Genomic DNA, 15,761 nt, shown 5'->3' with positions numbered 1-15,761 from the left:
ATATTTTTTAAAAAAGAAAGGGGAATTCTCTTATATAACTACAGTGCACTTATCTTAGAGGAAATTTAACATTAATACAGTAATATTTTCTAATGCTTCATCTTCAATAGTCCTCTCTTATCTCAGTCATTAATAGCTTTTTGCCAATCCAGAATCCGGCCAAAGATGAGGCATTGCACATAGCAGTCAGTCTATCTAGTCTCTTTTCATCTAGAGCGTGTTCTTTATGACACTGAGAATTTTCAAAAGTACAGACCAGTTTATTAGACAGTCCTACATTATGGCTTGTCCTGATTTATTTCTCATGATTAGCTTCGGTTAAATATTTTTGAGAGAAGTACTGTATGTGAGGTGATATGTCTTCCTCAGTACTCAAATTGAAGTTGTCCCTATTTTTCCTAGTGGCATAAATTGCTCTTTTAAAACAATATCATGAAAAATACTCAAGTAGCTGTATTTTAAGAAATATGAACCAAAAAAACCCATGTTTTATTTGCATTTAGCATCTGTTTGTATGGAAAATAAGATCTGAGCTTCACTAATTGTAATACTTTCCCTGGGGATTTTCCTTTACGTCATCAACCAGCTTCTATTATGGTGTGTTGATCTTGAAAATAAGTTGTTTTACCGGCAAATCGGGGTTTATTCAGGAATAGCAGAATTGCAATTTGGGACAAGCAAGCTATGGCAAAAACCATAGGCTAGTCCAACAAACAAAAAAGAGGAATGTTATTTTGTTAAAAAGGAGAAAGAAGTTGGGAAGGTTTGTTTTGAACTGTGGTCCGTTGGGAGACAAGCAAGAGTTTAGGGTGATGATGGTTTCTCATTGGCTTGGGTAGTAGATTTGTTACGGAAGATGCAGTGTACGTCTTTTCCTATAGGACCTGTGATTGTCAATTCTTTTCTGCTGAGGATTCTTTTCGTGGGGTCTGTAACTGATAGGTCTTCCTGTAATTGACCCAGTGGTATGGCTGTGACTGCATTTTAGAGAGGTTTCCCTGTATTAATTTTCATAGGTTGATCATTGCTTGAATTAAGATCCATTCTTTTAGTATTACAAGAAGAAAATACAATCCAAGTAACCTTGAGTATTGTTTATTTTTTTCCTAACATTTAAAGCAAAAGCCCATTTTGCTATTATTCAAATATGACCTTTTTCCCTTTAAGTAAAAAATTACTACAAAATCATCTTAGTAATGCTTTCTTTATTAGCTCCAGTTATGTTACTAAATGCTAAACCCAGATGTTTTTCTTAAAGATTATATTGAATGATCTATTTCCCATACTATAATATTATAAAGAACACTTCATTGGCTTTTACCCCCATGTGTTTTACCTATCTTTATTTTTAGCTGCAGGAATAGAGATGAATCAAATTGTTGGTCTTGGCATTTCAACACAGAGAGCAACTTTTATTACATGGAACAAGTAAGTACGTTGTTTGATAAACATTCTGTTGCTGGGTTCATACCATAGTGAGTGTGCTGCTGTAAGACCTTTTTGAGGAGTTTTAAATTTATGAATTAAGAGTTTTGCTTGGTTAAGAGGGATGAAAGTGGGCCTGCTTTCTGGCGTTTTAAAGTACACTCCCTGCATGTTGTTTGGGCTTGACTTCTATTAAATAATAACAATAAAAATATTATTACTGTCATTACAATTCTCCATTCCTTTCTTTTGAGGTTAGTTTTTCAAATAAGCATGGATTGAAATCTTAAAAATTAGCTTATATCTAAAAAGATTCAGGAGATTCTAACAAATTTCATAAACACAATTCTATAATTATGGTTTATATTTTCAGTCTGTTCCAAATTTGATATTTAAGTACCTACAACATATGAGGTATGTATAAACTTAATTATAATATCATAATGGCTACCATATAGTGAATACCTATGATATTTCAGGTTCTATTATCCTAACAAACATACTTATTAATTAGGTATTATGTAATATGTCTTTTTACAGAGAAAGAAACTGAGGCTTAGCGAAATAAGTAAGTGGTTCAAAGCCACTCAGTTAATAAATAGAGCCAAGATTCCAAATTATCTTTTTTGACCCCAAAACATATGCCCTTCCCACTACCTCTATATTACCTTCAACATGAGTTTCTTTGAAAACATTAACAACGGACACCTGGGTGGCTCAGTTGGTTGAGTGTCCGACTCTTGATTTCAGCTCGGGTTATGATCCCAGGGTTGTGGGATCGAGCCCCATGTCTCACTCCGTGCTGAGTGTGGGACCTGTTTGGGGTTGTCTCTCTCTCTCTCTCTGTCTCTCTCTCTCTCTCTCCCTTTGCCCCCTCTCCCACTCTCTCTCTCTGTCTCTCAAATAAAGAAAATTATTAAAAAAATGATAACAGCAAAACTCTATAAAATGTTTCTTTGTTATAAAGCCCTAGACACCAAAGGGCATCTTGAGCATGGGGCAGTGGGGAAGAAAAATGGTAGATATAGGGGTAAGAATAAGTATTAGAAACATAATCAGGGTGAATTCACAAGGACTTGGCCTCTAATCCAGTACTGGGCAAGAGGAAGAAGTTTAAATTTACCGGTGATGTTTGGGAAGATAATGATTGAAATTATAGACAACATAAAAGGAGGAACCAGTTAGGTGGTGATGATGGTGGGTAGAAGAGAATATGATAAAGTGTTTGGTTTGGGACATGGGGATATGGAGATCCCCTAAAGGTGGTTAGAACATTTGTCTGGTTTATACTGAGGCATGGCTCATTTCCTCCAGATAGGTGCTCTTTCTTTGAGGGTATAATGCTTCTCAGATGGATGCCTGCGTCTACAGTCCCTCTGTGCCTTCCCCCAGGTCCCCACCCAGTGCATTGGGCACAGCGAGTCTTAAATAGGTAATACATGTGTCAGATAAAAGAGTAAAGGATTGAAAGTCATCTGTGTAGGTCAGGGTTTCTAAACAGTGGCACTGTTGACATTTTGGGCCAGATGATTCTTTGTTGTTGGGGCTATCCTGGGCATTGTAGGGTGTTTAGCAGCATCCCTGGCCTCTGCTTTCCAGGTACCAATAGCACCCTCCCCCCCTGGTTTTGGCAGCCAAAAACAACACCAGACATTGCCCAGTGTCCCCTGGGCGGTAGAATCACTCCCAGTTGAGAACTGTTGACATAGATAAAGTCCAGAAGAGTAGGTGTGTTCTCTGGTAGAGATTATATGGATAAAAGAAAAGAAGACTGAGGATTTAGACAGAGAGTATCCACCCTGCCCCCCAACTAATTGGGAGTCAGAAAGCAAAAAGCTAGCATGACAGGACAAACACATATCTGGGAAGTGGGTGGTATGGAAGTTGAGGCAGGAGGGTGTTCCTAGGGAAACAACTGATTGGAAGTGTCATGTTTTGTTGGATTTGGAGATTAGATCATTGGCCACATTGATTGTTTTCATCAGAACCTAGATTCCAGGTCATTCATGACAGGAAGGTCAAAATACTAGGATGCAAAGTTTTTGTGTGGCAGTAGGACCATACCTCACTTTTAGGAGAAATAGAAGGGTCAGATTCCAAGACCATCCAAGACCATTCACTTCCCTTATTGGTGGTGTTGTCATTTTGGAAGGATAGGCTTTCTTCCTCAGACAATTAATTTTGAGTTTTCTTCTTGGCTGTCCTTTTTTGAGATGTTCATATTCTTTCATCATGAGTTTTGGAAACTTTGCTTGTAGGAAATACTAGATATTCAACACACACACACACACACACACACACACACACACACATGCACACACACACACACACACACACAAAGCTTTGTGCTTCTTTTACCTTAAAATAATAGTCTTAAAATAGTGCTCCCTGGGCACCATGTGCCATGTAGCACATAATGCTGGCAGATCTACAAGCTCCCCAACAAAGAGCTGAGATACAGCACACGAGTGAGTGGGCATAGCTCTGAGCTCATTTTCTAGAGAGAGATTGACAGGACCCTGGCACAATCTACTGTGCATTCCAGACCTGGCCAGCACCTCCTCCCAACTCACTGTTTCTTTCCCCTATGGTCACCGTCCATTTCTATCATCACAGCCATAGAAACATTGTTTTCCTGTTGTTGTTGTCAGTAAGCCTAAAACATTTAACTTTCTTTTTTTTTTTTTTTCCTCCTTTCCTCTCCTTGAGATGCTTGGTGTTTATTAACTTTTTACAGGCCTTGACTTTTCTTCGTATTCTTCAGATTAAAGTATTTTTCAATGTATTTAGTCAGTGGTGTGTTTAGTCTGTATCTGACAATAGCTATAGTACATCTCCTCTATTTTGGTTGTTTTAAATTCGTTTGTTCTACAAAATTGGATCTGTTTTGTTCCTTCAATCCTTGTGTCTCTCAGGGAGGCTTCTGCCAGCTAACCTCAGATCAGGGTGTGTGCCAATTAGTAACATAAACTATGAGTCACGCAGGCAAACTGAGATTCACTTAGTAACTGTTTGAGGACTTATAGGGAGTAAGGCAGTGTGCTGGCTACAGAGCTGAATATGAAAATGAATAAGACCAGCCCTCAAGAAATTGACAGTCTCATAATACAAATATGTAAATGACTGTGTTCCCACAGTACCAAATATATCTTTTATTGTAGTACTTGATACTTGTGTTAATGGTTCTTTCCAATTACTTATGACAGAAATACATTAGGAACCACGGAATGGTACACTGTGTTAGAGAGGTTTAAGGCAACTCATTTACATATTGCTTGTCGTGTTTTTCCTCCATTTGTTTTTTTATTGTTGACATAGGTAAAACAAACCCACATCACTGCTAAGTGAATATTGGAATATGTGTTACTTCTTAAGATCAGTATTATAGATTGTCTTCTACCATGCTATGAATTAATGATGCCTCGTTCTTCTTGTGGTCTTATGCCTTTGCTCTTCAGCTGTGCTAACATTTAACACACCATGCTTCATCCTGAGAACCTTCAAATGTGTAACACATTTTGTCAGCAGTGTTCACTCTCCGTTTGTTCCTCCTCATCCTTCAGAGCTCAGTTCCGTTGTCATTTCTCAAAGAAGCCTTTCCTGACCTTTACACTAGGCAAGGTCTCCTGTTAAGGATACTCATGGCATTCTGTATTTCTCCTTCACAGGACTTCGTCCTGTAGTAAGTAAGTGAGTAATTGAGTATTTGGTTTCCCTGGTAGAAAATATATTCATGTTTGTTTGCTTGTTTGCTTGTTTATTTTGACAGAGAGAGAGAGAGAGAGAGAGAGTGAGAGAGAGAGAGAGAGAAAGAGAGAAATGGGAGTGGAGGAGGGGCAGAGAGAGAGGGAGACAGAATCAAAAGTAGGCTCTGGTCTCTCAGTGTAAAGCCTGACTCAGGGCTCGAGCTCATGAAACATGAGATTATAACCTGAGCTGAAGTCAGATGCTTAACTGACTGAGCCACCCAGGCACCCCATGAGTAGATGCTTTCTAAGTAAAAAGAGCAAATCAAGGGCATAAACAGGAGGCACAAGAGTATGGGGTGTCTGAAGAATCAAAGGTACTTTGGAATTCAGGGGGTGAAATAGGGAAGGCACCACACCCAAGGGTTCTGACTTCTTCCTGACTCTGATCTTCTGACTACCCTCTTCCTAGTCTGTGCTCCAGCCACACTAGCCTGCTCTCTGTTTCTTGAACATTCCCACTGGTTCCTACTTTTATTAGGAGCAGCTTTGCACTTGTTGCTCCCTCTATCTGGAACACTCTTACCTGAGATCTTACCTCTTTCTCATCATTCCGACCTCACCATGGAGATCATTCTCCCAGGAGACCTTCCCTGACCATTTTATTTGCCCATCAATTTACCATTTTATTTTCTTGATATCACTTATCATTATCCAAAATTCTTATTTACTTATTTGAATATTTATTTATTACATATCTCCCATAGGTGTAAGAAGTTCCATGAGTGTTGGGCTTTAAAAAAAAAATTTTTTTTAATGTTTATTTATCTTAGAGAGAGACAGAGCACAAGGAGGGGAGGGGAGAGAGAGAGGGAGACACAGAATCCAAAGCAGGCTCCAGGCTCCGAGCTGTCAGCACAGAGCCTGACGCGGGGCTCGAACTTACGAGCTGTGAGATCATGACCTGAGCCCAAGTCAGACGCTCAACTGACAGAGCCACCCGGGCGCCCCCAGTGTTGGGATTTTTGTCTGCCCTATTCTCACTAGGTCCTTCACACTTAGAACAGTACCTTCACATAGTAGGCCTTCAAATGTTTGAGTGATTGAGTTGTACCTGGAGAGGAAGGCAAGGTCCCAGACCAGGAAAGGCCATTTGTTGTGGTAAGGAGTTTATCTTTTATAAGTAGTGGGAAATTATCAAAAGCTGTTAAGCAGAAGGGTAATATGACCAAATTTACATTTTAGAAAGAATATTCTTTAAAATTTTTTTCATGTTTATTTATTTATTTTTGAGAGAGAGCACGAGCAGAGGAGGGGCAGACAAAGAGAGAGAGAGAGAGAGAGAGAGAGAGAGAGAGAGAGAGCATCCCAAGCAAGCTCCTCACTGTCAGCACAGAGCCCGATGTGAGGCTCAAACCCATAAACCATGAGGTCATGACCTGAGCTGAAACCGAGTCAGATGCTTAACCGACTGAGCCACCCAGGTGCCCCTGGAAAGAATATTCTTGAATCAGGGTAGACAGTGGATTTGAGAGGAATGAGAGTAAGACGGGGAAGTGTCTTTGAAGACTATTGCTTATTCAAGTCTCTGCTCTCATACCTAAAAACACTCCCCACCCCAAGTTACTCTATTCTTTTACCATGCATTCTTTCATGGCATCATCCTTATATGAAATGATAGTTTTAATTACTCATTTGTTTCTCCCCTCCATTAAAATATAAACTCCAGGGATGTAACAGAATCCCTGTGGACTTAGGATGATCTCCCCACTTCCCCCTAGTTTTTGGCTGAAGCAGCTAAAGGATACCATTAACCCAAGTGTGGCACGCTAGAGAAAGAGGGGCAGCAGGTTTGGGGTGGATGTGTTGCATTTGAGGTGGCATGGAGCAATTCTAGGAGATAAGCAGAAGGTAGCTATTTGTGAGGGCATGGAAATTATGTGAGAAGCTGGCCCTAGAGTTGTAGATGGGTGAGTAGTCCTGTGCTGACAGCATTCGTGAGTGTGGGTCAGATTTCTTTACAGACAACAGTTAGTTAAAAAGACAAGGGGACCAAGCATATAACCCTCAGCAGATACCAGCATTTAACTGGAAGTCAAAGGAAGAAATATTTGCAGAGGAAACCAGAGAACATATACTTAGAGAGGTAGGAGGAGAAACAGCACAGTGATATCATGGGAGCTTAGGAAAGTGACAGTTATTTTTTTTAATTTAAATGTTTGGTTTTTTTTGAGAGAGAGCGAGTGCACCAGCAGGGGAGGGGCAGAGAGAGGGGGAGACAGGATCCGAAGCGGGTTCTGTGCTGACAGCAGAGAGCCCAATGTGGGGCTCAGATTTGAACCATGAGATCATGACCTGAGCCAAAGTTGGACGCTTAAGCAACTGAGCCACCCTGGCACTCCAGGAAAGTGACAGTTTTAGGTAGGATGAAGTGATGGTCCAGAATCAGTATTGCAGAATGGTCAAGTCAAATAGAAATGAGCCTGTAAATCTGGAAATAAGGAAGACAGTGGTTACCACAGTGAATATACTTTTCATGAATGATGAGAAATCTGAATTGTACTTGTATCACATTTGGTTGAGGTAATGAAAGGTTATGAGGAAACATTGAAGGCTTTGTTAGGTTGTATTCCATACATACGGATCGGTACCAGTTCACAAGGTTCTGGCATTTAAAGCAGACACAGGAGGGTCACTTGGGTTGCTTAGTTGGTTAAACCTCTGACTCTGGATTTCAGCTCAGGTCATGATCTCACGGTTTTCTGGGTTTGAGCCCCGCATCTGACTCTGAGCTGGCAGTGCAGAGCCTGCTTGGGATTCTCTCTTTCCCCCTCCCCCACTTGTGCTATCTCTCTCTCTCTCTCTCAAAATAAATAAACTAAAAAAGAACTTAAAATTTTTTTAAAAAGAAAAAAAGCAGACACAGAAGAAAGCTGGAATGATCCCAGGTTAGGTATTGGGAAGATAGATGGTTAACTTGAAAGGTAAGGGGTAAAAAGAACCTCATGCAGAATAATGGAGGATTGGTCAAAGCAACCATTGAGCTGGAAAGAGAGGTTGTAGTAAACTGCTTCAAAACTCTAGAACCTAATTAGGCCTTATAACAACTAGGGGAGTGCTGGATGAAAGCGGCAACTACTCTCAGGTAAGAGGGTGTGTGCAAACTGGCCACTGTCTTTTACTCCTGAGTGCTTCTGTGGGTATGGGAAAAGCAGCTCCCATTACTGGAGTGAGTGGCTGCTACTAGGACAAGCAGTAGGGACACTGTCCTACAAAAATTTGGATGTTTATGCTTTGGTTTATGCTTTGGTGGTGCCCCACGGGACTGGCACAGCTGCTTACCTAGGTTCCAGCCCTCTCAGCTGCAGTGGCTTTCTTAACCAGTGTCTGTTGGGAGATTTAATGGTTTTTTTCTGGAGCCGGACATTTAAGAAAATCTTTGTCAGCTCACTGACACAGAGAGAACAGAAGTCACAGAAACTTCAGTGACTACACACAACAAGGAATATACACTTTGCAATAATAGTTTGGAAAAGTCACACACTAACAACTCCAACCCTCAAGAAAGAAAAATCAGCAATCCCTGAGGAGGGGGTAAACCAGATTTCTAGAGTTATCACATTTATTTTCAAAGGAATAAGTTTTACGCATCTCACTGGCTGAAGGAATTAGTCACACCCTAAGGAATGTTTGATGAATTAATCTGTTAAAGACTAAAATTAAACATTAAGATATAAAATTACACATAATAAATAGTATAATTTAAAACTGTACAATTCAGGATTCATGACATTTCCTTATAACCACTTTCAACTCCATAATTACTCTGTCTTTCCTGTAAATAGCACCTCTCAGTACTCAGTCTTACAAGTTATTAAAGCAAGGCGCATTTTTATATATTAAACGAACAAAATAACAGTCTGGGTGAGATTATGGCAGAAGTGTTTCACTCATACATTGCTCTCATATTTTTTAATATATATTATTAAATTTAATTAAATTAATATTCAAATTAATAATTAATTTAATATAAATTAAATTAATATTTTCATATAAAATTAATGTCTCCAAATAGTTATCAAGTACAACCAATGCTCCAGACGCTCCCTGAAGCACCATCTGGTACAGGCACCCTAGCTGAGAAGGCATTGGAAGTGGTATTATAATCAATATGCAATATTGACTATAACATCAACTGTTGCAGGTTTGGCCACATATGAGGAGTTGGAAAGTCTTCTTACCCTTGGACTCAGTAATCTCACACTTAGGAGTGAGGGAGATTTGGGGGAAATAACCCAACAGAAGCAACAACAGCTCATCAAAATTTGACCTTGGGAAATAGGGTCACTGCGAATGTAATTAGTTAAATTAGGATGAGACCATAATGCAGTAGGGTGGATTTCTAGTTCAGTGTGACTAATGTCCTCATACAAAGACAGCCATGTGAAGACAGACACATGGAGAATTTCATGTGAAGGAGAAGAGTTGGAGTGATGCAGCAATGAGCCAAGAAATGCCAGAGATTGCTACAGACCACCAGCACAAGGCAAGGAAGGACTCCATTGTAGATTTTAGAGGGAGTGTGGCCCTGGCAGCATTATGATTCTGAACGTCTAGCCTCCAAACTGAGACAATAAATTGCTTTTGTCTTAAGCTGTTACACCAGCCTAAGGAATCAAATACAATGGTCAACTGATTTTTGACAACGACACCAACCAGGCAATGTGGAAAAATGTGTCTTCAACAAAGTTGAGAAAACTGGATTTTCATTTGCAAAAGTATGAATGTGGACCCTTACCACATACTATATATAAAAATTAACTCACAAAATGGATCAAAGACTCAATTTAAAAGATAAAACTTTGTAGTTTTTTTTTTTAATTTTTTTTTCAACATTTATTTATTTTTGGGACAGAGAGAGACAGAGCATGAATGGGGGAGGGGCAGAGAGAGAGGGAGACACAGAATCGGAAACAAGCTCCAGGCTCTGAGCCATCAGCCCAGAGCCTGACGCGGGGCTCGAACTCACGGGCCGCGAGATCGTGACCTGGCTGAAGTCGGACGCTTAACCGACTGCGCCACCCAGGCGCCCCTAAAACTTTGTAGTTTTAAAGAAAACATAGAGGAAGATTTTCATGACCATGAATCTAGCATCGACTTCTTAAATGGCACCAAAAGCACAGTTAATAAAACAAAAAAATAGATAAATTGGACTTCATCAATATCAAAAACTTTTATGCATCAGAGAACACTATTAAAATATTTTCATATTTTTGACAACTAATTTTTCTTTAATTTTCTTAACTGTTGGAAGTTATACTCTGAAGTATAAAAATTGCCCCAAATTTAATCATAAATAATAAAAAATAAAGCCATGCTGAAATTATTTTGACATAATGTACAATTTGCATTTTAAAAATATGTCTTTGGGGCACCTGGGTTAAGCATCTGACTTTTTTTTTTTAACTTTATTTTTTATTCTTTAAAATTTACATCCAAATTAGTATATAGTGAAGCAATGATTTCAGTACATTCCTTAATGCCCCTTACCCATTTAGCCCATCCCCTCTCCCACAACCCCTCCAGCAACCCGCAGTTTGTTCTCCATATTTATGAGTCTTTTGTTTTGCCCCCCCTCCTTTATATTATTTTTGTTTCCCTTCCCTTATGTTGATCTGTTTTGTCTCTTAAAGTCCTCATATGAGTGAAGTCATATGATTTTTGTCTTTCTTTGACTGACTAATTTCACTTAGCATAATACCCTCCAGTTCCATCCACGTAGTTGTAAATGGCAAGATTTCATTCTTTTTGATTGCCGAGTAATACTCTGTTGTGTGTGTGTGTGTGTGTGTGTGTGTGTGTGTGTGTATAAATAAATACATATATATGTGTGTGTGTGTGTGTGTATATACATACATATATATATATACATATATATATGTATATATATATATATACATACATACATACATACACACCACATTTTCTTTATCCATTCATCCACCATCCACCGACGGACATTTGGGCTCTTTCCATACTTTGGCTATTGTTGATAGTGCTGCTATAAACTTGGGGGTGCATGTGTCCCTTTGAAACAGCATACCTGTATCCCTTGGATAAATGCCTAATAATGCAATTGCTGGGTCATAGGGTAGTTCTATTTTTAGTTTTTTGAGGAACCTCCATACTGTTTTTCCGAGTGGCTGCACCAGCTTGCATTCCCACCAGCAGCGCAAAAGAGATGCTCTTTCTCTGCATCCTCACCAACATCTGTTGTTGCCTGAGTTGTTAATGTTAGCCATTCTGACAGGTGTGAGGTGGTATCTCATTGTGGTTTTGATTTGTATTTCCCTGATGATGAGTGATTTTGAGCATTTTTTCATGTGTCAGTTGGCCATCTGGATGTTTTCTTTGGAGAAGTGTCTATTCATGTCTTTTGCCCCTTTCTTCACTGGATTATTTGTGTTTCAGGTGTTGAGTGTGATAAGTTCTTTATAGATTTTGGATACTAACCCTTTATCTGATATGTCACTTGTAAATATCTTCTCCCATTCTGTCAGTTGCCTTTTAGTTTTTCTGATTGTTTCCTTTGCTGTGCAGAAGCTTTTTATTTTGATGAGGTCCCAGTAGTTCATTTTTGCTTTTGTTTCCCTTGCCTCTGGAGACATGTTGAGTAAGAAGTTGCTGCGGCCAAGATCAAAGAGGTTTTTGCCTGCTTTCTCCTCGAGGATTTTGATGGCTTCCTGTCTTACATTGAGGTCTTTCATCCACTTTGAGTTTATTTTTGTGTATGGTGTAAGAAAGTGGTCCAGGTTCATTCTTCGGCATGTCACTGTCCAGTTTTCCCAGCACCACTTGCTGAAGAGACTGTCTTTATTCCATTGGATATTGTTTCCTGCTTTGTCAAAGATTAGTTGGCCATACGTTTGTGGGTCCATTTCTGGGTTCTCTATTCTATTCCATTGATCTGAGTGTCTATTCTTCTGCCAGTACCATACTGTCTTGATGATTACAGCTTTGTAGTATAGCTTGAAGTCTGGGATTGTGAAGCATCTGACTCTTGATCTCAGCTCAGGTCTTGATCTCAGGGTTGCGAGTCTGAGATAAAAAAAAATGCATATGTATGTCTAGGAAAATTTAGTCATTGATATCTTAAATGTGCAGTTAGATTTCTGGAAACTGACTACAGCCTGTAATGTGGAAGGTGTGCGTCTTGGTGTGCATCTTGGTGTGTTTGCTTTGTAATTTCATCTAAGATAGAGAACTACAGTAGGAAAATCATGTCTCTGATTTGTGCTAATGATAATGGTGGCTGTTTGGATCACTGAAGGAAAAAGAAGTAACGTGTTCATGAATGTAGGTGAATGCTATGATTCTCATTAGTAGAAGCGAAAAATGAAAGGGAAGGACACTATTAAGAGAGCGAAAAGAAAACTCACAAAATGGTAGAAAATATTTTTTTGCAAATCATGTATTTGATAAAGAATTAATATTTAGAATATATAAAGAACTATTACAACTCAACAACAAAAAAAACCCCAAATAAAGCAATTCATAAATGGACAAAGGACTTGAATAGTATACAGATAGTCAATAAGCACATGAAAAGATGTACAATATCATTAGTCCTTGGGGAAACACGTATCAACTTCAATGAGATACCACTTCACACCCATCAGGATGGCTATAATTAAAAAAATGGAAAACATCAAGTGTTGGTGAGGGTGTGGAAAAACTGGAACTCTTGTATACTGGTGGCAGGGATGTGAATGGTGCAGCACTGTGGGAAAAAGTTTGGCAGTTCTTCAAAAACTAGACTTACCAGATGACCCAGCAATTCTGCTCGTAGGTATATACCCAAAGGAATTGAAACAGGGACTCAAACAGGTACTTGCATAGCAGTGTTTATAGCAGCATTATTCACAAAGGCAAGGGGGTAGAAACAACCCAAATGTTGGGAAATAATGGTGATGGTAATATATAACATTGTGAAATGTACTTAATGCCACTGAACCGCACATTTAAACATGCTTAAAGTGGCAAATTTATGTTATGTATATCTTACCACAATTTTTAAAAAGAGAGAGAATCACGGGGTAGAGAGTATGCTAGATCATGGGATGCAGGAAAGGACGGAAGCCTGAGAGAGGTTGGTAGGAAGACAAGTGTCTGAGGGATTAATGGTTACAGTGAGTTTGAAGGGAAGGTATTTTTTTTCTTAAGTTTATTTATTTACTTTGAGAGAGACAGAAACAGTGGGAGTGGGGGAGGGAGAGAGAGAATCCCAAGCAGGCTCCGCACTGTCAGTGTAGAGCTGGGCGTGAACGCATGAAGCTGTGAGATCATGACCTGAGCTGAAACCAAGAGTTGGACATTTAACTGACTGAGCCACCTGGTGCCCCTGAAGGGAAGGTATGTAGAGAGTAAGATTGAGAGAACTGAAATAATAGCAAAATGTGTTGACTAATATATTGGAATGTTAAAATTTCAGGTGTAGAATGTTTCCAGGTAATAAAGTTGAGGATGTGCCCATGGGTGTGGACTGCTTAAGAAGTGTGGGAAATGACAGTCTAGGGAATTGAATGTGGTCAAACTCACACAGAGGGGCACCTGGAATAGGGTAGACAGCAAGCCTGAGTTGTATTTCAAAGATTAGTAGATGTCAGTGGTTGAATTTGCAGGAGCCAAAAAGGAAAATGACTGATTTCTATATTTCTTAGTTCTGTACTTTTATTGTAGTGTTGACCCAGAGTTTGTTGAATTTCTTCTTATGGGACAAATTTTGATAAGCTTAGTAGGTTGCAGAGGACAAGCCAGTCCCAAAGGTGAGAGATATAGGAATAGGGTCAGGCAATATTTCAGCTCTTCTGTGTAGCTACAGATGTTTTTATCCGATTGTGTGTTTCAAGTAAAATGAAGGGAGGAAGCATTGGCTTCTTGCTTTTTAAAGTGTATAAGCAAGTCTTTAAAGGCCTTCTTATTAGATATGTTTTGTTTCAGACGTGTGCACGTTGTACTGCTTCAAAAAGAATATCTTTTTTGATAGAATTTGATCTAGAATTTCATTTTATTTATCACATTATAATTGTTACAAAATGCGTTCAGTTTATAAAATGAAAAAATCATTCGGCAAGCCCCATCTAAATAAATTATACTTTGATATTCCAGTGTTTCCTCTAATTTTGTTTTCTCTTGTGCCAGATCTTTTATTTACTATAGTCTCTGATTTATATTGAGTCTCAAAATACTGTTTTTATCGTTCTTAGGAAAACGGGAAATCATTTTCACAACTTCATTAGTTGGCAAGACCTAAGAGCCATTGAGCTGGTAAAATCTTGGAATAATTCATTCCTAATGAAGGTAATCTTTTTCTTATCTTCTGTGATTTAGATATTACTGTTTTCCCTGTAAATGTCCCTTACCTGTATAATCTCCTACCTGTGCTGTTTTAGAACGTTGAGAAGAGAATACACATATGCACACTCCTCACATCAGGGAAACTTCATAATTGTCACCCAAAAGCATATGTGGTAGACTAAAGTACTTAATTAACAACTACACTTCAGGAAGCCCTGAGAAGGTTTAAGATGGACCCCAGGGTCTCATGTGAGTGAGAATTCATGTTACCATTCTTGGAGAAGTGGACAAAATGCAGACCATATCCAGAAAAAATAGAGAAATGTCCAAATTTCATAATCTTTTGTTAAAAGTGGAGAATGGATATCAAGACGCATAACTGGCTGACAGCCACAAGCTCTTCATCTGATGCCTACCACATCATGGTAGCAAACGACAATGGTTATGACTATGACAGTGATAATAGTGGTGGTGGCAGCGTAAGTGTGGGGTTACTGAGTCAGAGGGTAAGACAGTTTTCCAAATGTGGCCAGACCTGCAATATGTGATTATAATTAATATTGCATGCTGTAATTTTACATATTCTAATGCCACACAGCTGAATGCCTTTTCAACTTAGGTGCCTCTACAGAATGGTGCTTCAGAGAGTATCTGGAGCATTGATTTGACTCAATAACTATTTGGAGACACTAATTTTATATGGAAACAAACATGAATATATTATAGAATATGACAGCAATGCATGAGTGAAAGAAACACTTTTGCCATAATGTCACCCACATTGGTTTTTCTTTTGTTAGTTTAATATATGAGGATGTACCTTGCTTTAATAACTTGTAAGGCTGAGTACTGAGAGATGCTGTGTACAGGAAAGAGTGATTAAGGAGTTGAAAATGATTATAAGAAAATGTCATGAACTTTGAATGGTATAATTTAAAATTATACAATTTATAGGGTTGCCTGGGTGGCTCAGTCAGTTAAGCGTCCAACTCTTGATTTCAGCTCAGGTCATGATCTCACAGTTTGTGAGTTCGAGCCCCACATGGGGCTCCATGCTGATAGTGCAGAGCCTGCTTGGGATTCTCTTTCTCCTTCTCTCTCTGCCCCTCCCTCACTCACTCTCTGTCTCTCTCAAAAATAAACAAACATTAAAAAATAATAATAAAAACAAAACTGACTTCATACACAAAACTCTGCATTTAAAGCACTTCGTCTACTTGATATTGAACATGCACATGATGTAAGCTTGGTTTCTCTTAGGAAAAAATGTGCACGGATTCTTACAGTTTAGCA

General features: G+C 38.9%; 1 protein-coding gene across 5 annotated transcripts in view; it reads left to right on the top strand.

Annotated features, from left to right (window-relative positions):
* The window catches only part of GK5 (glycerol kinase 5), an 82,787-nt gene that overhangs the window by 9,189 nt on the left and 57,837 nt on the right, over positions 1 to 15,761 (top strand). For all 5 annotated transcript variants that reach the window (XM_047875713.1, XM_047875715.1, XM_047875714.1 and 2 more), the window contains exons 3-4: positions 1,353 to 1,428; positions 14,378 to 14,471. In XM_047875713.1, coding sequence (XP_047731669.1) covers positions 1,353 to 1,428; positions 14,378 to 14,471 — 170 coding nt within the window. The remainder of the gene's footprint in view (positions 1 to 1,352; positions 1,429 to 14,377; positions 14,472 to 15,761) is intronic.

Source organism: Prionailurus viverrinus, chromosome C2, assembly GCF_022837055.1.
Source record: "Prionailurus viverrinus isolate Anna chromosome C2, UM_Priviv_1.0, whole genome shotgun sequence".
Taxonomy (NCBI): domain Eukaryota; kingdom Metazoa; phylum Chordata; class Mammalia; order Carnivora; family Felidae; genus Prionailurus; species Prionailurus viverrinus.
The sequence above is the reverse complement of the archived record's forward strand: the minus strand, read 5'-3'. Positions and strand labels throughout refer to the sequence as shown.